At 38.1% G+C, this 23,302-nt stretch overlaps 1 protein-coding gene across 13 annotated transcripts in view; it reads left to right on the top strand.

Moving 5' to 3' along the window:
* TMCC1 (transmembrane and coiled-coil domain family 1) overlaps positions 1-23,302 on the top strand; it is a 246,278-nt gene that overhangs the window by 148,101 nt on the left and 74,875 nt on the right. Inside the window, exon 1 of one of the 13 annotated variants that reach the window (XM_063602573.1) lies at positions 18,512-21,717. The exons of the other annotated variants lie outside the window; for them this stretch is intronic. Coding sequence (XP_063458643.1) covers positions 21,691-21,717 — 27 coding nt within the window. The 5' untranslated portion in view covers positions 18,512-21,690. Of the gene's footprint in view, positions 1-18,511; positions 21,718-23,302 lie in introns of those variants that run through there. 13 annotated transcript variants of the gene reach the window in all.

The following is a 23,302-nucleotide window of genomic DNA, read 5'->3' as shown; positions in this document are numbered from 1 at the left end:
TGATCCACCCGCCTCGGCCTCCCAAAGTGCTGGGATTTACAGGTGTGAGCCACCATGCCTGGTCCCATCTTACTTTTTTAAAATGAGAGAAGATTCAGCTGTGTCTATTTAAAGGCTTCTCTCTCTCTCTCTCCTTTGGGAAGGACATGCTTTGTGCAGCTAAAATGGAGAGTGGCTAAGATCCTTAGGATCCAGAATGTCTGGCAACAAGCCCTAGAGGCTGCAATCACAACTATAAACATACAGCATTTCCCATCAGGGCATTTGCTCTGAAGAGGAGGATTCTTGTGGAAACAAGTAGGCTTAGAGAAATGCAAAACTACTCTTGGCACAGGCTGAGCTGCGGAGTGAAGCGCTCAGTTTAGCACTGTGGCTGAGAAGCTGTTGGTGTTATTCTCTGTGTTCACAAGAGAAGGTGTACAGTTGGTGTAGGATATGACAACAAAATGTTTTATAATCTCATCATCCAAGCCCAAGAGAAGAGTGAGTTTCAAGAAGTGTGAGTGCATGTTTAAAATTGTAAGGAAGTTTTTTTCTCTTTGTTTATGTACTTTTGAATAAAAATCTTCCTAGTAGATAGCAGTGCCTCCAGCAATGGTAGCTGATACCTTGAAATCTAGTTTAATTTCATTTAGCACATGACAGTGCAGTGCATGTCTTACAAGAAATTTTTATTCTCTCCATTATTACTCAATATGTCTACATCTCCCCTTGAAATTGCTCTATTATTGTGTGATAATGGAGAAATCTCTTAAACTTTCTGAACTGTGAATTTTTCCTTCTGTGGAGCAGTGAGGAAGATTCTTGATGTACTCTAAATGATTAACAAAAAGCATCATAATAGTTCAAGGCACAGATAGGCTTTGTAAGCTGAAAACCGTGGATTTGAAATCCTTCTTTATTACCTCTCAGCTTTGTTACCTTGAGTAAGTTTCTCATCCTCTCAGTTTCATCTTTGAGTGAAGGGTGGTAGTAATTATAACTGCCTCCTGGAGCTGTTCTGAGGATTATATCAAATATATGTGAAACTCTTTGTATATCATAACATACTAACATTATATATTAAATATGTATGATTGGAAACCTTGGTGATGATAAGGAAGGTGATGTATGTGTGTGTATGCATGCTATTTTCTTTAGAAAGTGGTGACGTTATGCTGGGCACAGGTGTGTGTGCTTGTAGTTCCAGCTGCTTGAGAGGCTGAGGTGGGAGGATCACTTGAACCTAGGAGTTTGAGACCAGCCTGGGCAACATAGCAAGACCTCATCTCTTAAAAAATAATAAAGAGGCTGGGTGCGGTGCCTCACGCCTGTAATCCCAGTGCTTTCGGACGCTGAGTTGGGAGGATTGCTTGAGCCCAGGAGTTCAAGACCAGCCTGGGCAACATAGTGAGACCCTGTCTGTTTATATTAAAAATAAAACTAGAAAAGGAAAAAGAAAGTGGTGAAGTTAAATGGGTTGTATTGAGGTTTCTAAAAACTACGACAACCAATCTTTTTGACATCCTCCTGTGTCCTCCCTTGAAATTGCTACCAGAGCTCCTTGACCTCTAACTTGGTGCCAGTATTAAAGTTAAAAGGTGAAATTGTAAGGTTCAGATATCTTATCAGCTATGTAAGCATCTATTTTGCATCTAACTTGGTACATGGAACACAATATCCGTCAGAATTAATCCAGAAACTTATATAATTTCAAAGAAAGTATTTTAAAATCATACTCTTAGGTGTCACTGAAATTAAAGAGGCTTTTCACTGTGGACAGCTTCATTAGATACTATTATGACTGTACTCTTTTTTTTTTTTTAAACAAGTGCACTTGGCAAATGACACCTACCAGAATGAAAAGAAATCTGATTTTTTTAAAAAACAGTGAAGTTATTTTTAAAAACTTGATTGGAAAATGAGTTAATAAATATCAAGCACGTTGTGACTTCAGTTAACTTTATTTTTGAAGTTCTGGGTCAAGAATTTTTTCTTTAGCAGGAATGGGCATTTTGCAGATAGGTTAGCTTATTTGCCAGCTATTGTAGCCTTTTTAGTAAAATAAGTCGTAAATTGTTTAGAATGAAGAGACTTTTTTTAATCCAAAAGAATCCATGGTTCATTGTAATATAACAATTTTATCAGTATTTCTAATTCTGGTATCAGTCATGCATATTCCATGGTGCCATTTGTGTAATGTTACTACAACCCTATCTTGTCACTTTGTGATTTAATTTTTTGCTCTGAATACTTCACATAAACATATAGAGGGGTAGCTGCTTAATTCCACAGATTTACCATAGGCGATACCATGGAGTACAGATGACACTTTTCTACAAAAATAGTCTTTTATGGAATGTTTAATTCCTTCCTTATCCCAATCCCTCTAGAATTCTTAGTTGATCATTAAGTTCAGATGTACAAACTACAAGCAAATCATCCCCAGAGACTTGGTTCAACCAAGAATTTTTTCTTAAGAAGCTTCAAAGATGAGGAAACTGACAAGTGAGACTTGTCTGTGGAAATATTTCATGGAGGAGTGACTTTTTAGAAAGAGCTTTTTGAAATATAATTCTTATACCATACACCTCACCCATTGAAAGTATACAGTCCATGGCTTTTAGTAGATTCACAGAGTGCAACCATTACTACAATTTTAGAACATTTTTATTATCTCAAAAGGAAACCCCATACCTCTTAGGCATCACTGCCCAATCTCCCCATTCTCCCCCGGCACTAGGCAATTACTAATCTATTTTCTATCCCTATAGATTTGCCTATTCTGGACATCTTCTATAAAGGGAATCATACAATATGTCGTCCTTTGGGGCTGGCTTCTTTCCAGAAACATGTAATACATGGTCCTTCAGATCTGGCTACTTTTATTTAGCACATTGTTTTGAAGGTTTATCCATGTCATAATGCATTTCTTACTGCAAAATCATATTCTATTATGTGGATATGTCACATTTTATCCATTTATCAGTTGATGGACATTTATGTTGTTTCTACTTTTTGGACAGTATGAATAACGCTGCTGTGAATATCTGTGGAAACATTTATTCATTTCTCCTGGGTGTATACATGTAGGAGTAGATTAATCATTTAGGGAATTGCCAGACTATTTTCCAAACACGCCATACCTTTTACCACTAGCAATATATGAGGGTTTCAGTTTCTGCACATTCTCACCAATTGTTATTATTATCTGTCTTTATAGCCATCCTAGTGGGTATGAAGTAGTATCACATTTTTATTTACACTTCCTTGATGGTTAATGATGAGCTGAGCATCTTTTTATGTGCTTATTGGCCATTTGTAATCATCTTGGAAGAACTGTCTGTTCAGGTCCTCTGTCCATTTTGTAATTGGATTGTCTTTTCAATTTTGACTTATAATTTTTTATATATTCTGTGTACAAGTTCCTTATCAGATGTATGATTTGCAAGATTCTTTCCTCTGTGGTTTTTATCTTTTCACTTTGTTAATGGTGTCCTTTGAAGCATAACAGTTTTTAATTTTGATCATATCTATTTTTTTTCTTTTGTTGTTTATGTTTTTGGTGTCATATCTGAGAAACCATTGCCTATCCTAAATCAAGGACCAGGAAAAAAACACAAACAGACTCATTGACTATTCAAGGTCACAAAGATTTACATCCATGTTTTCTTACGAGAGTTTTAGATTTAGGTCTTTCATCCAAAAGATCAAGACTATTCATCTTTTCCCTGTGAGTTATCTTGACAGAGGAAATGATTCTTCAGCATTGTCTTTAAAGGAGGAATTTAAATAGCAGAAATGATAGCATTCCAGTCTGGTTTCTAGATAAATTATGTGAATTATATGAGATTAAGATAAGATATTTGAATCAGAGAGGTGTTTGCCTGTGTTGTATATAAGTAAGAGTTAAAATACGGAATTAGAGAATGAAGTTGTAGTGGTAGAAGTCTGTTAAGACATAACTGATGATCTCAACCTCTTCTGTTGAATAAGTTGTGGAATCTTCAGTGATTATAATAAGTGTATGGAGAAATGGAGACAAGTTTAAGTATATGAGAGCTGCTCTAAATTTATAAGATAAAGCCAACAGAAAGCAGTTAAAGCAGAGATCGAGCATAAAAAATGTAATTTATAATTTTATTTCCTTCAAATAAATATAGCAGCACAGAATTAGAGACAATTAACTCAGTGGCAAAGTAGTAGAAAGATTGTTAGTGAAGAGTCAGAAGTCCTTAGTTCTAATTGTAATCTATATTAGGTGTGTGACCTTGAATAAATCATGGCCTTCTGAATGGTAGCTTGCCTTTACTGAGGCTCTAACATACGCAGGACTTTTGCAAGCCTCAATCTTCTCTTTTATAAAATGGAGATAATGTCAAATTACTTTGGAAACTTTTTAAACAGCCATACACGTAGAAGGGATTATTATATTTGAAATTTGGAAATTATTCAGTGCAGTACTACTAGTAGCAGCTGATAGTACATGTGTCTTTATTCAAAACAATTATGTAAGGGATGCTGTATCCTCCTTTTGATGATGAAGAAACCAGTTTTCAGTGATTATGAAAGTTATACTGTCATAGTCAACACAGCAGTGATTCTAATCCAGTTCTTCCTGATTTCTTTATATCACCATGATTTTTGCTTGAAAGATAATAGATCCTGGTGGGTGGGTATGGAAAGGGAATAGGATACTAGCAATGAGACTAAAATTATTAGACATATTAGACATATGAAAGCTTAAGGTATAATTCCAAAGGGGCAATGAGTCCTGAGATTGGTGATCTCAGAGGTGAAGTGGAAGAGTGCCATATGTGAATAAGGTTAAAGGTATATGCTATCTGATTAACTTATAAGTACCAGAACTAGATGTTGTAAAGCCCAGTCAAATAGTAGTTTATCTGTACGTGTGCTAGAATCTTTGAAATTTTTGTTCAGGAGTCAAAGAGAGAAGACCAGTGAGGTAATGAAGTCACAATGGGGAACAGTGGTAAGTACAAGAGGCCAAAATAAATTACAGCTTGTAGAGATAGGTAGAATTTGCTTTGAACTATGAGAAAATCATTTCTTAGAATTGGTTCTCATATTTATACTCTTCTCACCCCACCGATAAAGGGCCTTTGGTTCCTTTCCCAATGTCATGGAACTAAGCATCTCTTGAGTACTTTATAGCTCTGATCTCAGCTTTTTGCATACTTCTCACCCTTCCCGTGGTTGAGTTGAGAACTCCCATGAGTTAGGAAACATTATTTGGGAATATATTAAGAGTCATACCAGAAAGGAAGTACAGAAAAGAGCAGAACAATTTTTATTCCTTGATTTATCCTATGCCATTGCCTTTTTAATGACGAGTACAAAGTTTAAGCTTTACTTGTGCTACTAAGTTATCAAGCAGTGGACATGCTTCTCTTGGATAGAACTGAGGTGTGGAGATGTCATCAGCTGGCACAGGGGGGGAAGCAAAGAACTTTGAACTCTAATTCTGACTAGCAGACTCACAATTTCTGCATAGAAATTCATAGTGATTGGTATCTAGGAGAATACATCTGAGATGGAAGTATGGAACAGGAAAGGTAACTAGTATATATTGGGCCCAGGCTCCATGCAAGGCAGTCTGAAACACGTGCAGACTAGGACGTCTTCAGAGATTGCAAAGACCTGAGCTGTTCTCACTTACACTGCTCTGTTTCTCTGAAATGGCAGGACTGGGATTCAGAAGGAACAATTGAGTTGAGAAACATTATTTGAGAGAAAACTAATGCTGTATGCTAACCTTGCACGTAAGTGCTTGTGTGCTTAATAAATGACGAGGAATAGCAAAAGAGGGAACCAAAAGTAAGAATCTTAAATCTAGTTTACCCTTTTCCTATGTAGTATTTAAGATCAGGGAATCTGAAATTAGACTCCTCAGGTTTTCGCAATATTTCTTTCTTCCATTAACTTATGCAACAGGACATTGAACCTGTTTGGTGTAAAGGAAACTAATAGTGGGGAAAAAAATTTTTAGGCTGTTTTACATGGAGATTATATGCTAATTGCCAGACTGCTTGCCAGTGAGTTCAGTCTTGTGTGCTGACCAACTTGTGACAAAAATGGAGATTAGATACTTAATATTTGGTAATAATATGCTATGTTCCTTACTAGACTATCTCTCTTCCAGTATCAAGTCAGGTTACGAGAAAGCTACAGACTTAAACTGTGTTCCTTCAGCTCATGTAGAAACTCATTCACTGAACTATGATTTTATAAGCCCTTGGTTATTGTTGTAGATGGTTATAAGAATCATCTGTGGGCCAGGCGCAGTGGCTCACGTAATCTCAGCACTTTGGGAGGCCAAGGCGGGTGGATCACTTGAGGTCAGGAGTTTGAGACCAGCCTGGCCAACATGGTAGAATTCCGTCTCTACTGAAAATACAAAAATTAGCCAGGTGTGTTGGTGCATGCCTGTAATCCCAGCTAGTCAGGAGGCTGAGGCATGAGAATTTCTTGAATCCGGGAGGCGGAGGCTGCAGTGAGCCCAGATCGTGCCACTGCACTCCAGCCTGGGAGACAGAGTGAGATTCTGTCTCAAAAAAAGAATCATCTGTGAAGGATATCTTTTAATCTTTAAAAAAGATAATTCTTAAAGATTTTAGTTAGGCTGGGCATGGTGGCTCATGCCTTTAATCCCAGCAGTTTGGGAGACCAAGGTAGGTGTGTCTCTTGAGCCCAGGAGTTTGAGACCAGCCTGGGCAACATGGCAAAACCCCATCTCTACAAAAAATACAAAAATTACCCAGGTGACGGAGGTTGCTGGGAGCTGAGATTTCACCATTGCACTCCAGGCTGGGTGACAGAGTGAGACCCTGTCTCAAACAAAAACAAAAAAAAAGATTTTAATTATTAGTTCTTCTTATATAAAAGTCCATGTGTAAATTTCTCCTCCAGTTAAGTGGAGATAAATTCTATTCTTAAACACTTTTTTTAATCGCCAATGAAAAAAATTACAATGAAACCATGCTATCTCCATTTTTGCTTTGGTTGCTAGAAAACTCAAAAGTGTTCACTTGCAGTAGCTAGCCTTGGTTTATGTTTCTAGTTCAATTGTCTGCTTCCCTGTCTCCTATTATAACTTTTATTCTTTAATTGTAGTTTTTATTGAAACAGTAGTTGTTATTAAAAGTTTTTTAAAAACAAATAAATTTTACAAGTCATTTTAAATTCCTGTTTGGAAGTAAAGTAGATTATGGATTAGTAACTGGTACTGCAACAGAATTGTGTAATATATGAAGATCTATTCCAGGAATACTGCTTCCTAATTAACGTGACGCCTGAGTAGAGTGCCTTTTGAAACATACAGTGTTAGAACTGAAAAGCCAAAAGTGAAAATTGAAAGCTCTCTTTCTTTTTTCTTCTTCTCTTTTTTTTTTTTTTTTGTTTAGGCGGAGTCTCACTCTGTTGCCCAGGCCGGAGTACAATGGCACAATCTCGGCTTACTGCAACCTCTGCCTCCCGGGTTCAAGTGATTACCCTGCCTCAGCCTCCTGAGTAGCTGGGGTTACAGGTGCCCACCACCACGCTTGGCTAATTTTTGTATTTTTAGTAGAGATGGGGTTTTGCCGTGTTGGCCAGGCTGGTCTTGAACTCCTGATCTCAGGTGGTCTGCCCACCTCAGCCTCCCAAAGTGCTGGGATTACAGGCGTGAAACACTGCGCCTGGCTGAGCTCTCTTTCTTTTAAGAAAGAAGTATAGTTCTGGAGTTTATATATATTATTTCTGCCCTAAGACATGTGACTCATAGGCCAGTGGTTTCTAGCCTGTGCACTTAGATCCTTGGTTACAGTGGAACTATTTTAAGTGGTCAACTTTTTAATATCATTGAATATTAGATGATATCAAGAAATTATGGTAAATTTAGTAGGTGTGAGAATGGCATTGTAGTTATTTAGGAGAATGGCTTTAAATTTTGGAGATATGTGCTGAAGTATTTTGGGGTGTGTGTCTTAGTTTGTAGGGCTACTATAACAAAATGCCCTAGACTGGGTAGTTTAAAAACAACAGAAATTTATTTCTCACAGTTCTGGAAACTGGGAAGTCCAAGTTCAAGGTGCCAGCAGATTTGGTGTCTGGTGAAGGCCTATTTCTCATAGATAGATGTCACCTTCTTGCTGCATCATCACATGGTGAAAGGGGCAAGAGAATTCCGTCAAGCCTCTTTTTTTTTTTTCTGAGATGGAGGCTTGCTGTGTTGCCCAGGCTGGAGTGCAGCGGCGTGATCTCGGCTCACTACAACCTCCGCTTCCTGGGTTCAAGCAATTCTCTGTTTCAGTCTCCTGAGTAGCTGCGATTACAGGTGTGTGCCACCACGCCCAGCTAATTTTTGTATTTTTTTCGTAGAGATGGGGTTTTGCCATGTTGGCCAGACTGGTCTCTGGTCTTGAACTCCTGACCTCAGGTGATTCGCCCACCTCAGCCTCCCAAAGTGCTGGGATTACAGGTGTGAGCCACCACGCCTGGCCCCCCTCTAGCCTCTTTTATAAGGCAGCAGTCACATTCATGAGGGTGAAGCCCTTATGACTTAATCACTTTCCAAAAGCCCCACCTTTTAACACTATCACATTGGGTATTAGGTTCCAACATATGAATTTTGGGGAGACATGCAGATCATAGCAGTGTGGAGGATCATATGTAATTTACTTTAAGTGGTTTAGGGTTGCATATGTGTGAAAGTGAAGCAAATATGGCAAAAGGTTAACAGTTGTTGAGTATGGGTGGTAGGTATATGGCTGTTTATTATAACATCTTTTCTGGTTTTTTTTCCAGTATATTTGAAATTTTTTATAATTAAAAGTTAGAGAAAGGGTACTCATAATTGAATAATTGTGGCCAGGCGCAGTGGCTCACGCTTGTAATCCCAGCACTTTGGGAGGCTGAGCCAGGTGGATCATGAGGTCAGGAGTTCGAGACCAGCCTGACCAACACAGTGAAACCCTGTCTCTACTAAAATTACAAAAATTAGCTGGGCGTGGTGGCGGGCGCCTGTGATCCCAGCTACTCAGGAGGCTGAGGCAGGAGAATCACTTGAACCTGGGAGGTGGGGGTGGCAGTGAGCCGAGATTGTGCCATTGCATTCCAGCCTGGGCAGCAGAGCTAGACTCCATCTCAAAAAAAAAAAAAAAGAAAAGAAAATAATAATTGTCATTACTAGTCCAGCCTTCATTTTTTTAAAGGAGAAGTTTCATCACAATTATTAAATGGCCTAGACTTGTTTTTATTGTACAACTAACATAAAGGGATAAGTAACTAAAGTATTAAACAATTGTGTGATAAAATTGTTGCCACAGTTTTCACTATCCTGAGTGACTCTACAGTGTAGCATTCTGGCAGGCTCCGCACGGGATACAGATATGTCCTGCCAGTTGCAGATGCAGATGAGTCAGTAGAATTGATAGTTTGGCATTTGTGCCAGTAGATACCAAGTGAACGTGGTGATCACTTGCTCATCCTCCTCACAATCCCTGCATGAGATCCACAGCCTTAACTCAGGTGACCCAGCAGATTTTTGGGTCATTTGTAAGATCAAAAAAACAAATTCTCTACTTTCTTACCCAGCAAGTCATATGAGAGCCAGAAGAGGGTATAGAATAAGTAAAACTCCCCTTTCTACTCTGGCCAAAGTACATTACTTAAGGTCTACAGATAAGAGCAGGTCTTTTGGCTCTACTCCATGTAGACTTTTCTTTCTCTGATGTTCCAGGAGTCCCCCCAGAAGGTCAGCAGGCTTCTACCATGTTCGCAGCTTTGAACGAAATCACTGCCAGGCTGCAAGATGTGCCAAATAACCTGCTGTACTGTATTGTAGCAGATGATGGTGGGGAAAGCAAGAGAGCTCATAGAGGCTGCTCCTCTCCTTACTGTCTTGAGTCATGAGACCTTTACTTAGGATATAACAGAAGCTAACCTGTTTTTCACTTGCTCTCTTACATGCACTTTTGAAACGTATTAAATCTTCATAATCCCTGGTTCTCTTTGCTTTTTTTTTTTTTTTTTTTTTTTTTTTTAAGAGAGTCTTGGCTCTGTCGCCCAGGCTGGAGTGCAGTGGCACAATCATAGTTCACAGCAGCCTTGAACTCCTGGGCTCAAGAGATCCTCCCGCCTCAGCCTCCCAAGTAGCTAGGACTACAGGTGCATGCCACAACACCTGGCTATTTTTTTCTTTTTCTTTTTTTGTGGAGACAGGATCTCACTGTGTTGCCAAGGCTGGTCTCAAACTCTTGCCTCAAGCAATCCTCCTGCCTCAGCTCCCAAAGTGCTGGGATTACAGGAGTGAGCCATCACACCTGGCCCCTTTTAGCTTGCTTAAACACACTTTTTTGGCGAAGTGTGTATGTGTTTAGCTAACATATTATTAGAATATTCTTTCATTAAACATTTGAATGTTAACAATGTAATGTATATATATTCTCATAGTTTTTTTCTTTCTGATTTTTGTGTTATAAAATATTTCGAACAGAGGCTGGGTGCAGTGGCTCACGCCTGTAATCCCAACACTTTGGGAGGCCAAGGTGGGCGGGTCATGAGGTCAGGAGATAGAGACCAGCCTGGCTAACACAGTGAAACCCCATCTCTGCTAAAAATGTAAAAAATTAGCCGGGCGTGGTGGCGGGCGCCTGTAGTCCCAGCTGCTTGGGAGGCTGAGGCAGGAGAACAGCATGAACCCGGAGACGGAGCTTGCAGTGAGCCGAGATCACGCCACCGCACTCCAGCCTGGGTGACAGGGCGAGACTCCATCTCAAAAAAAAAAAAAAAATTCGAACAGAAAAATAAAGAGATTAATGGGTGGCTGTATGCAAGAAAAATGAAAAAGAGAATAACAACAAACACTCAAGCACAATTACCAAGCTTTTCAAACTTGGTACTTTCATTTTTTTGTGTACCATTCCTCAATCCATTCCACTTCTTCAGAGACAAGTACTATCCTGAATTTAGTGTTTTTCATTAACATATGTGTTTTATTCTTTTGTGTTTTTTGAGACAGAATCTCCCTCTTGTCACCCATGCTGGAGTGCAGTGATGCAATCACAGCTCACTGCAGCCTCTGCCTTCTGGGCTCAAGCAATCCTCCCACCTCAGCCTCAAGTAGCTGGGACTACAGGCACCAGCACCAAGCCCAGCTAATTTTTATATTGTTTGTAGTGACGGGGTTTCTCCATGTTGCCCAGGCTGATGTCAAACTCCTGAGCTTAAGCAGTCTGCCCACCTCAGCCTCTCAAAGAACAAATATGTCTATGTACTTGTATTGCATGTACATCTGTCCATAAAAAAACATATAGTTTTGTTTTACATGATTTTAAATTTTATGTAAATGATTCTCTTCTACATTTTATGCAAGTCTGTATACGCAAAATTTCTTTACTCTTTTCACTTGATATCATGCTTTTGAAATTATTTACATTGATAACATATAGTTCTGATCTACTTGTTGTATAGTATTCTGTTTTATGAACATACCAGTTTGTAAGTTGATTCTCCTGCTAATGGACATACAGTTTTCAGTATTTCATTGTTTCATAAACAGTGCTACAGTGAATACTCTTGAACATGTCTTCTTATGCAAATATATGGAGTTTCTCTAGTATATACTCATTTATCTAGTACTTCCTAGGAATGGATTTACTGGGTTGTACAGTATATTCATCTTCTGTTTAACTAGATATTGCTAAATTGCTATCCAGAGTGATTATGCTAACTTATTCCTATCAGTAGTGTGTGAAGGTTCCCATTGACCTGCATCTTCACAAACACTTAAAATTTTTGCCTGTTCGTGGATGTGAAATGGTGCTATCTACACAGTTTCTTTCTGTGTAGTGATTTGTTTATGTTGGGCAAAGCTTATGATAGCTAGTGGAGCTGATTGACATCCTAGATATTTTAATTCAGGAAATATTAGTGCTTAATTATACAAACAGGTTGGTAGGCTATTCTGAATGAAATGCTGCTTGCTGGTGAAATACTCTGTTTTGAAGACCGCAAAACTAAAACCTTGTTTTAGGAATTCTATACAAGAATAACTTTGGGGAAAATTTTTTCCCTTAGGGCATTTCCACTTTCCAGATTTTTCCTCCTTGTTCCCTTTTCCTCCAATGATTCTCTTAGTTCTTCTGACTGATACCAGTCAGGGCATGAAAGAATGAAATGTCCACACCCTTACTGACAAATTATACCTGACAGCAGAATAAACCCACATCTACTAAGAGGCTTCCATGGTTTTTATTGCTATCACTTTGATTACTCCAATAATGAAACTATTGAATCTGTTTCTTAGAAGCCAAGGTAAGAAAGCAGAGAATAGTCTGCCATTGAACTGATAGCATCTGTTTTATAATTATCTGGTGACTTTTCTAGAGAAGATGTATAAAGGCTGTGTTGTTTCATGTACACCACACTTGAATGATTGCTTCTTGAGTTGGATTGTACTCCAGTTATTTATTTCTGTGTAACAGTTCACCTCAGAACTTCGTGGCTTAAGATGCCTGTTATGGGTAAGATGGAGCAAACACATTTCACCTGTCTTTTCTACTGAACTCAGCTAAAACACCTGGCCTAGAGCAACTATTTGAGGACTCCAAAAGACGTATCTTAAAAGTTGCACTAAGAAGGAGCAGATTTTGAAGTACTGTTGAACCAGGGTTTAATTTATCATTCTCACCTCTCTCATATCCTCAGGCTTCAACTCAACACAGCCTAAAACCCCTAAGTGGACATTAATGTGGATAAGAGAACTCTAGGAGAAGCCTTCAGTTCTGGTTCAAAGAATGGGAAGGCGATATTGTAATACTAATAGAAAGTACAGAAACTTTTTCTTTTTTCCTTTTTCTTTCCTCTGTTCTCTTGCACCATGAACCTCAAGCAGTCCTGCAGTGACAGCAGATTGGGGTCTAGCAAGAGCTTAAAACTCTGATTTTAGGGAACCATTCTCAGATCAGTGGAGCTGTGGTCACAAGAGGGTGGAATGAGTCTCAATTGCTTTTTTTCTCTCTCCTTCATCTGCTTGCTTCCAAACAAAGGCACTATTATGGAAATTGTATGGCTGAGCAGAGTAAATAACATACCAGCTTTCTGACTAGGTAATGAGAAAGGGGAATCCCATTGACCTAGAAAGTACTGGGAGATTATAAGATATTTGAAAATAAACTCTTTAAATTTTATTATGAATTTTTGAGCTTATTCATGCAGTCTGCATGCAGAAATCTGACCCCAAACAGTATACCTAGACTTTGAGAAATGAAGTAGGGGTTAGACCATTGCCAAGTCCCAGACTGGCAACAGGGTGGGTGGTGCATCTGTGGGACAGATCCAAAAAGCACTGCAAAGACTTTGAAAACTTAACTGACATTGGAGTTCTGGCTGGGGAACAGTGCAAGGATGTCCTCTCTGGCAATTTCTATTGGTATTGAAGTTCTCGCCAGTAAAATAAATCAAGAAAAGGAAATAAAAGACATACAAATTGGAAAGAAAGAAGTAAAACAATTTCTGTTCACTGGCTACATCACTGTATATGTAGAAAACCAAGGAATCCACAGAATACTCCTAGAACTAAGTGAGGATAGCAAGGCTGCAACATACTATGCCAGTCTACACAAAATATTTAGAAAAAAAATTTCAAAAAGTTCCAAAAAGCAAAATTTGAATTTGCCACACATGAAATACTATGTTGGATCCATGTGAATGAAGTGATGTGTAGGCATTGCATTGGGTATTATAAATCCAGAGATTCTTTAAAACATATGGGAAGCCAGGCACAGTGGCTCACGCCTGTAATCCCAGACCTTTGGGAGGCTGAGGCAGGTGAATCATTTAAGCTCAGGAGTTCAAGACCAGCCTGGGCAGCATGGCAAAACCCTGTCTCTACCAAAAAAAAATACGAAAAACTAGCTGGGCTTGGGGGCTGACACCTGTAGTCTCAGCTCCTTGGGAGGCTGAGGTGGGAGGATGGCTTGAGCCAGTAAGTATGAAATTAGCTGCTGTGTAAAAAAATTTTGGGCCAGGCACGGTGGCTCACGCCTGTTTAAAAAAAAAAAAAAATGATGAAGTTCCCCTCTATTCCTAATTTGCTAAGAGTTCTTATTTATTTATTTATTTAGAGACAGAGTCTCACTCTGTCACCCAGACTGGAGTGCAGTGGCACGATGTCGGTTAACTGCAACCTCTGCCTCCTGGGTTCAAGTGATTATTGTGCCTCAGTCTCCCAAGTAGCTGGGATTACAGGCATGCATCACGATGTCTAGCTAATTTTTGTATTTTTAGTAGAAACAGGGTTTCACCATGTTGGCTAGACTGGTCTCAAACTCCTGGCCTCATGTGATCTCTCCACCTTGGCCTCCCAAAGTGCTGAGATTACAGGTGTGAGCCACCGCGTCCAGCCTAATTGGCTAAGAGTTTAATAATGAGTGGCTGTTGACTTTTCTCAAATGCTTTTCCTGTATAAATTGATATCATGTGGTTTTGCTTCTCTGGGCTAATGTTGCTTACCTTGCTTGGTTTTCAAATATTGAACCAGCATTGCATTCCTGATACAAACCCTGCTTGGTTATGGTATATTATTCTTCATATACATTGCTAGGTTTGATTTGCTAGTATGAGGGCTATTGGTCTGCTGTCTTGTTTTGTTTTAACAGATCTTCTCCGGGTTTAATTCCTGGCTAATGCTGGCTTCATAAAATGAGTTCCTCCTTCTTCTGCTTTCTGGAACAGATTGTATAGAATTGATTTATTTGTAATGAATGTTTGGTAGAATTTAGTGAAACCACAGGGAGATTTCTTTTTCAGAATATGTTTAATTACAAAATTTCATTTTAAAAACTGTTATATAACCATTCAGTTTATCTATTTCATCTTAGGTGATTCTGGTAGTTTGTTGTTTGAGAATTTGGTCCGCTTCATGTGAACTGTTGATTTATGTACACACAGTTCTTTGTAGGCATTCCCTATTATCCTTTTAACACAATTCCAATCAGAAATCTCAGCAGGACCTTTTTGTAGAGATAGACAAGCTTATTCTTAAATATATATCGAAAGGCAAAAGAACTAGAAGAGTCAACCATACCGGAAAAGAAAAATAAAGTTACGTGAATTATTCTACCCAGCTTTCAGACTTACCATAAAGCTACAGTAATCAAGATGAGGCCATATTAGTAAAAGGGTACACATGTAGATTAATGGAATAGAATAGAAAGTTCAGAAATAGACCCACGTAAATATTGCCAGTTCATATTTCACAAAAATACAAAGGCAATTCAATGGAGAAAGGATAGTGTTTTCAAAAAGAGGTGTTGGAAAAAGTAGAAATCTGTAGGCAAAAACTTGAACTTCTCACACCTTATATAAAAATTAACACAAAATAAATCATAAATTAATATATAAAATAAACTATGAAACTTTTAGAACAACACAGGAAATTTTTAATCTGTGAAAGATGCTATCGAGAGAATTAAAGGGCATGCTGCATATTGGGAGAAAAATTTGTAAATCACATATCTGACAAAGGACTTATATTCAGAATATAGATGGTTCCTGACTTAAAATGGTTCAACTTAACAATTTTTTTGACTTTACAATGGTGCAAAAGCAATATATGTCTAGCAGAAACCATATTTCGAGTACCTCTACAACTATTCTGTTATTCAGTATCAGTACAATAGTCAATAAATTATTTTTCTATTTTTTATTTTATTTATTTAAAAAATTTTTTAAAAGCAGAGACAAGGTCTCACTCGTTGGCCAGGCTGGTCTTGAACTCCTGGGCTCAAGTCTTCCTCCCATCTCAGCTCAATGTTCCTCCCATCTCAGCCTCCTAAAGTGCTGGGATTACAGGCATGAGCCACTGTGCCTGGCCTCATTCCTTTTTATGAAATAGGCTTTGCGTTAGATGATTTTGCCAACTGTGGGCTAATGTAAGCGTTCTGAGCAATTTAAGGTAGGTTAGGCTAAGCCATGATGTTCAGTAAGTTAGCTATATTAAATACACTTTCAACTTGCAATATTTTCATTTTATTATTTTTTTACGATGGGATTCTTGCTGTGTTGACTAGACTGGTCTCAACCTCCTGGCCTCAAGTGACCTCCCATCTTGGCCTCCCAAAGTGCTGGGATTATACATGTGAGCTACTGCGCCTGGCCAATATTTTCATCTCACAGTTGATTTATTGAGACAAAAGTCAAGGAACAGCTGTATATAAAAAATTGTCAAAGCTCAATAGTTTTATTTTTAAACCGTATATAATACATGGTCAAATGTCTTAAACAGATTCTTTACAAAAGATTCTTTAATGTCTTAAACAGATTCTTTAAAACAGACAACAAAAGTTTTCATATACAATGACAACTAAATACATAAAAAGATATTTAGCCTTAGTATCCATTAAGAAAATGCATTTAAAATCTTGATGAGGTACCACTCTTAAAATGACTAAAATAAAAAACTGACAGTTGCAAATGCTGAGAAGGTTGCAGAGAACAATTGGAACTCTCATACACTGCTGATAGGAAAGGAAAATGGCAAAACTACTCTGGAAAAATTTGGTGATTTTTTTTTTTAAGTTAAACATACTCTGAACATGTGACCCAGTAAATCCATGCCTAGGTATTTAACCTAGAAACATGAAAACTTACATTTCTATGAAATCCTCTACACTGATGTTTATGGCACCTCTACTCACAATTGCTAAAAAATGGAAACCATCCAAATGTCCTTCAACAGGTGAATGGATAAACTGTGGTATATACATACAATGAACTACTACTCAGCAATAAAAAGGAATGAACTATGATACATGCATCATCCTTTATGCATCTCAAAGACATTGTGTTGATAAATCAGTCTCAGAAAGTTATATACTGTATGATTCTGTTTATGTGACACTCTCAGAAAGATAGGACTATAGTAAAAAAGAATAGGTTAAGGGTTAGTGGTGGGGTTAGGTGTGACTACATAAGGAAGTCTTTTGGAACTTCTCTGTATCCTGATTATACTGCTGGTGGTTTCATGAGTCTATGCTTGTTTTAAAATTCATAGAACTGTACACTTACGTAAAAAGTAAATTCTGTGGTGTTAAGAAATTTTTTAAAAACTTTGTAGCTTGCTGGGCACGGTGGCTCACGCCTGTAATCCCAGTGCTTTGGGAGGCCGAGATGGGCAGATCGCAAGGTCAGGAGTTCAAGACCAGCCTGGCCAACATGGTGAAACCCCATCTCTACTAAAAATACAAAAATTAGCTGGGCGTGGTGGCCGGCGCCTGTAATCCCAGCTACTTGGGAGACTGAGGCACGAGAATCGCTTGAACCCTGGAGGCGGAGGTTGCAGTGAGTCAAGATCGCACCATTGCACTCCAGCCTAGGCGACAGAGCAAGACTCCATCTCAGAACAACAACAACAAAGAAAACTTTGTAGCTTAAAGTGACAATTTATTTGTCTTGATTCTGTGGGTTGACCAGGCACTTCTGGTTTGTATCAAGTTCCCTATATTAATAAACTTTGCTTTAGGTTAAACCTGTTTATCTTACTCATTTTTATATCCCTAAATGTCCCATATAGTGTGCCTGTCACATAATAAGAATTATTGAATAAATTAATACAGAGCCCTTCTGCTTTAGGTCAAAGCAAAGTTTATTAAGTTTGCTGAGGTACTGGGATGATCAGAAAGTCCAAATAGCCTCACTCACATGCTAGCTGTTTATGTTAGCTGCTGACTCTGAGTTCAGCTGTGGCTTTTGGCCAGGGACCTTGATTACACTAGTTGGGCTTTTTTGTAGCATGGCAGCTGAGTTCAAATAATCCCCAATTTGCAAGAACTTAACAAGTCTCTGTTTGCATAGTTGTTGATAGTATGCCGTTTGCTATAGCTAGTCACAGCTAGTCACCAAGCCCAAAGTCAGTATGGGAAGAAGACTACGTGGGGCATCAGTACCAGGAGGGTTGACTCATTAGGGACCTCCAAATTACTGTCAGTTGCAGATAGTGAGGGCTTTTGTTTTATTTTTGTTGTAACAGCTTTCTCAGCTTTCCTTCAGACCTTCAGGACTATCTATATTCCTTTAGTAAGAAACATTAAGAGACTCCATTATCTAAGAAGGAATAATTGAAGATTGCCTGTTATTTATAAAGATGTAAAATGTGATTATTTTAAACATGTTGAAAATGTATTATTTTTCTGTAAGCTTTGATGATTATAGACTTACATCTTTATAAAGATTTAAAATTCATATTTATAAAAATGAAGCCCACCAACTTCATTCTTTGTGTACCTAATCAGTTTTCCCCAGAATTTTTCTACCATTTATTGATCCTCAGTAAGGTTCCAAAAAACCTCACATAGCACTATAGACAATCTCAGAATTAATTCTGGGGCTAGAAAGGAACCTTCATTGATCATGCAGTCAAACAGCGTTCCAAAGAAATAATTTGTCCAAAAAAAGCCTCCACAGAGGATTTATATAGTGAAGCTATAAGGCAGGAATACCAAACCATGAACATCTCTGCAAAGTGAGTACATTGCAGAAATTGAAGAGTTTTTGTTTTTTGTTCATTTGTTTGTTCCATTGTTTTCATACAATGGTGACATAAAAAAACAGATTGGTATGACAGTGCATGAAGTAGGAACAAGATTGTAGGAGGGTACACCATGGTTTAGTAGAAAGAACAGAAATGGAGAATCAGTACACGTGGATTCTAGATCTGATAGGGCCACAACTACATCATTCAATTCTCCTTTCAAAGACTAGGGTTTTGTACTACAAAATAAGATGTTTGGTTTGAACAGTGATTTTTTTTTTTTTTTTTTTTTTTTTTTTGAGACAGAGTCTTGCTCTGTCACCCAGGCTGAAGTGCAGTGGCACCATCTCAGCTCACTGCAACCTCTGCCTCCTGGGTTCAAGCAGTTCTGCCTCAGCCTCCCAAGTAGCCGAGATTACAGGTGTGCGCCACCTCACCCAGCTAATTTTTGTATTTTTAATAGAGACAGGGTTTTACCATGTTGGCCAGGCTGGTCTCGAACTCTTGACCTCAGATGATCCTCCCACCTCGCCCTCCTAAAGTGCTGGGATTACAGGTGTGAGCCATCATGCCCGGCCTTCACATCCCTAGGAGACTTGAGATATTAGAATCTCTAATGGAGAGGTATACTTTTTAAAAAGTAGAGTCCATAGAATTATTGTTTTAAAACTATAAACTACAGATAGTAAAGCACAATAAAATATTCCAGAGTGGTAGGAATGCATAGCTAGACTGTAGAGCGAGACCGTATTGTAGAGGATGTAAAGTTTTTATTTGTTTTGTTTTAATGTTGAGAAATAGTAGCCTAGAGAACACAGATGATCTCAAAAGTCAGTAGAGGGCAAGAACCTGTTCATCTTATTCATTTTTGTATCCCTAAATGTCCCATATGGTGTGCCTGGCACATAGTAAGAATTATTGAATAAATACGAAGCCCTTCTAGTTAGAAAATTTTGTCTCCGACATTGAGGATAGTAATTTAGAGCTGCAAAAGTTTCACTCTGTTGTTAGTCCTACTTCTCCTCTACAGATAAGGTATGACTGACTCTTTTTGTTCCATATTAATGCCTATTCCCTTTTGGCCTAAAGTCTGTACCTGTACATACAGGTAGATACAGGTACCTGTCTGTACCTATACAGGTTTACATAATTTATCAGATGTTCCCTTCTATTCCTATCCTGGTTCATAGAATGATTATCTTTAGGTTTTTGAGTACAAATGTAGAAATCAAAACATTAGTTGTATCTCCTACCTTTGGCAGTAGACTAAAACCCATACTCCAAAGGACTGTTTACTGCTTTCCCAGACTTTTCTCTTGGCCTTGTGTTAAGATATTGCTAAGAAAGAAGCTCAGAACTAAAAAATTTAGTACGGTTGTTTCTTTTCAATTGGTAATAACCACCATTCTGGGCACTGTTTCTTGTGCATCTTAAAACTAGGGAATCAAAATTTCCTTTGATAGTGTAAGTACAACAACAACAAAAAATCAATGTTCAAAGTAGATTACTCTTTCAGAGGTTCTTGTAAAATGACCTAAAGAAAAGTTTATTAATACAGGAAACTTGCCTATCCAGTCTTTCAAAATTACCTGCTTTGAAACAATCCAGTAATGATTTTTTTCTATTTTCTTTTTTCTATTTCTATAATGATTTTTTTCTATTTCTTTTTTCTATTTACTTAAAAAAATAAGATGCTATGTTTCGTTTTTATTGAAGTAAAATTCTTAAAGAATGAAAAAATTGTATTAGAAATTGTACGATTAGGCTGCGCACGGTGGCTCACATCTGTAATCCCAACACTCTAGGAGGCCAAGGCAGGAGGATCACTTGTCAGGAGTTTGAGACCAGCCTGGCCAACATGGTGAAACCCCATCTCTACTAAAAATACAAAATTAGTGGGTATGGTGGCACATACTTGTAATTCCAGCTACCTGGGAGGCTGAGGCAGGAGAATCACCTGAGCCCAGGAGGCAGAGGTTGCGGTGAGCTGAAATCACACCATTGCACTTCAGCCTGGATGGCAGAGCAAGACCCTGTCTCAAAAAGAAAAAGAAAATGAAATTGTATGATTATCTTTAGGTTTTTGGGTACAAATGTAGATCCTCAAAAACTTTATCAGAAATTTGGAAATCTGTAAATAAGTTATATGTATCTCCTTTTAAAATCCAATATTAGTAAGCTATATGTATAAAAACAAAGCTAGTGTATCTTGAAGAAAAAAGTTTTTATTTCTTTATTCCTTATCCCACTGAACTATTGAAGAACTTCTTATAGATTTACCTTCCCATTAGTGCTGTAGTACAGTTTTGTTTTATCTCCATTGTCTTGTGTTTCCTGGCTAAATTTTACTTGTTATAAAACTATTGGGTCACTTTTGGTCTAGAATAGAACTTTCATAGTATAAGGGACACCATAAAATGTAAAGGAATGTCTGCATTGCCCTGTTTTCTCTTGGTAGAAAATTCATGTTCTGGCTCCTTTTTTAGTGCCCCTCTTCTTTGGAGGAAGAATTTCTAAAGGCACACATTCTTGAACTAAAAAGAAATGATGATGTATATTAGGTTTGCCTTTTGGGCACATATGAAAAATGAGGTTATTCACACCTTCAGTTCTGGCATATATCCATTACCAAAAATGTATTTCCAGAATATTCTCCCTGTTCCATAGTAAAGTCACAGAGGTGGTTTGGGGTTCTTCAGCTAGGTCGTAGTGCCCAGGAACAGATCAGATCAGAATCAGTATGTTGTTTATGATACAGATCAAATTAACCAATGATTCTTCCAGTTTTCTTCTTCCTGATTATTTCCTCCAGACACAAAATAGGGTCAAGGAGAAAAGTTCTTTTCTACCATTAAACTTTTGAGCTGCCTGTGTTTGGGATTCAAAGTATTTTGGGTGCTTATTGCTTAACTGGGCTGAAGATTATCTCATGTGACACCATAGATCTCTTGTTTTGGAATTGCCATTACTTTCTAGAACAGGCATTCTGTACAGCTGCCAACATGCCCTGAATCCTCTTGCTTCATATTACAGTGATACTGCTTTGTCAGGGTAGAATTCAGCCTCACAGGGCTGGAGTCAGTCACTGCTGACCTCATGCCACAGTACAACATGTTCAAATCTGGGAGAAACCTGAGGGTTATTCGGCATATTCCTCCTCCTCCTCCTCTCTCACAAGCATGGAGCCCTCACTCTCCTCGGAAACCGTATGTTGTATGTGTGTGTATCTGTCTTTTAAAAAAAAAAAAAAAAATCTCATCCTGAATCCTATAGTTAGTTAGTCCTGCAGCTTTAAGTGGGGGCTGGTTGAATAGACGGACAAAGGAAATAGCCTGAGCTGCTGAAACTTAGCGTTTTTCAGCAGTAGATCTCAGCCAGGGGCATTTGCTATTTTAGGACTGACTTGTGTAAGGTTGTAATAATGGAGAAGCATGATATGTGTTTCCTAGTTGTTCATTTTACCCAAAGCTATTTGGACAGAATGTAGAGGGTGCTCTGTAGCTGTATGGACATGCTCAGATCATCCTGGAGTATCCCGTCTCTTGTGTGTAATGGGCTGCTTCATTGCAGAGTAAGTGTCATCCTCACTTTCTCAAGCGAAATAGTTACTGGAAAATCAGTGTTTCTTTCAATGAACAAGAGTTTCATTTGCCTTGGACTGCTTGGGAAAAACATGGGTTAAATTCGAAGATGCCAGGCATGCATAACAAATAGGAATTTGATTTAGAGCCACCTGGAATACTTATTAAATTAAAAAAAAAATTCTTGATGGATCTGGGTGGCCAAAAAAAAAAAAAAAAGATTTCTTAGTGCTCAGCTACTTATTTTCAAAGTATTTTTTCCCAAGGACTTGGAAATTTTCTGAATTGTAAAGCAATATACACATATCTCAGTGTGAAACTTGTATCTCCAGATCAGCAGAACAAATCTCTGAGATAAAACTGGATTGGAGGATGATCCAGCTTTATTCAACACAACCACCATTTTCACATTTCATCCATAGTCCTGAGTACAAACTTAGCCTATAGTTTGATTTTACCATTTTTTTTAGTTGACCTTGCCATTTTTTAGTTGATCTTATAAATGATACATATTTTCTACGAGATAAATACTAAAGCAAAGCAGATTCTTTATAGTTTTGCCTGATTCTGAAGTTAATGTACATTCATATTGTTTGCTATTGAGCAGTTGGATTTAAGATCCAAACAGATTTTTCACTGTGAAGTTTGATATTGAATTACCCTCTTATGCCTTATGGTTGATCATTTAAATGCCAACTTTTTAAACAGATTTGTGCCTCTGGTCTGTACCCTCTTTTTCTGTTGTTTGCTATATATCTTGGATTCAAAACCCCTGACACATCTCTGTTTGTTCTGAGGTTATGAAAGGTCAGTTTACTTATCTATTTTATTAAGAATGCTAGCCCAGGGTGAATGGGGTGATCAGAAGGAAAGGATTCATAGGAGAGCCCTAAAGGAATAGTGGGTGGAGACTAACAGTAAAAGAGAAGTTAACTCCTTTTTTTCCATTATTGATAGTCAGGTGGGGGAGGGCATAAAACATAATTTAAATATTTTTAATTGATTTTATTTGCTGATTGCATTAACTTATAAGAGTAGAGACCGTATGATCAAAACAATATAGTTAGTACCTGAGTGAGTGAGTGTAGATTAAACCAGCAGTCACCAACCTTTTTGGCACCAGGGACCAGTTTTGTGGAAGACAATTTTTCCACAGATGGGGTCGGGGTGTCTGTGGGCAAGGTTGGAGTGGGATGGTTTGGGGATGAAA

This window comes from Pan paniscus, chromosome 2, assembly GCF_029289425.2.
Source record: "Pan paniscus chromosome 2, NHGRI_mPanPan1-v2.0_pri, whole genome shotgun sequence".
In the NCBI taxonomy this organism is placed as follows: domain Eukaryota; kingdom Metazoa; phylum Chordata; class Mammalia; order Primates; family Hominidae; genus Pan; species Pan paniscus.
This window is presented reverse-complemented; position numbering and strand designations above follow the sequence as displayed.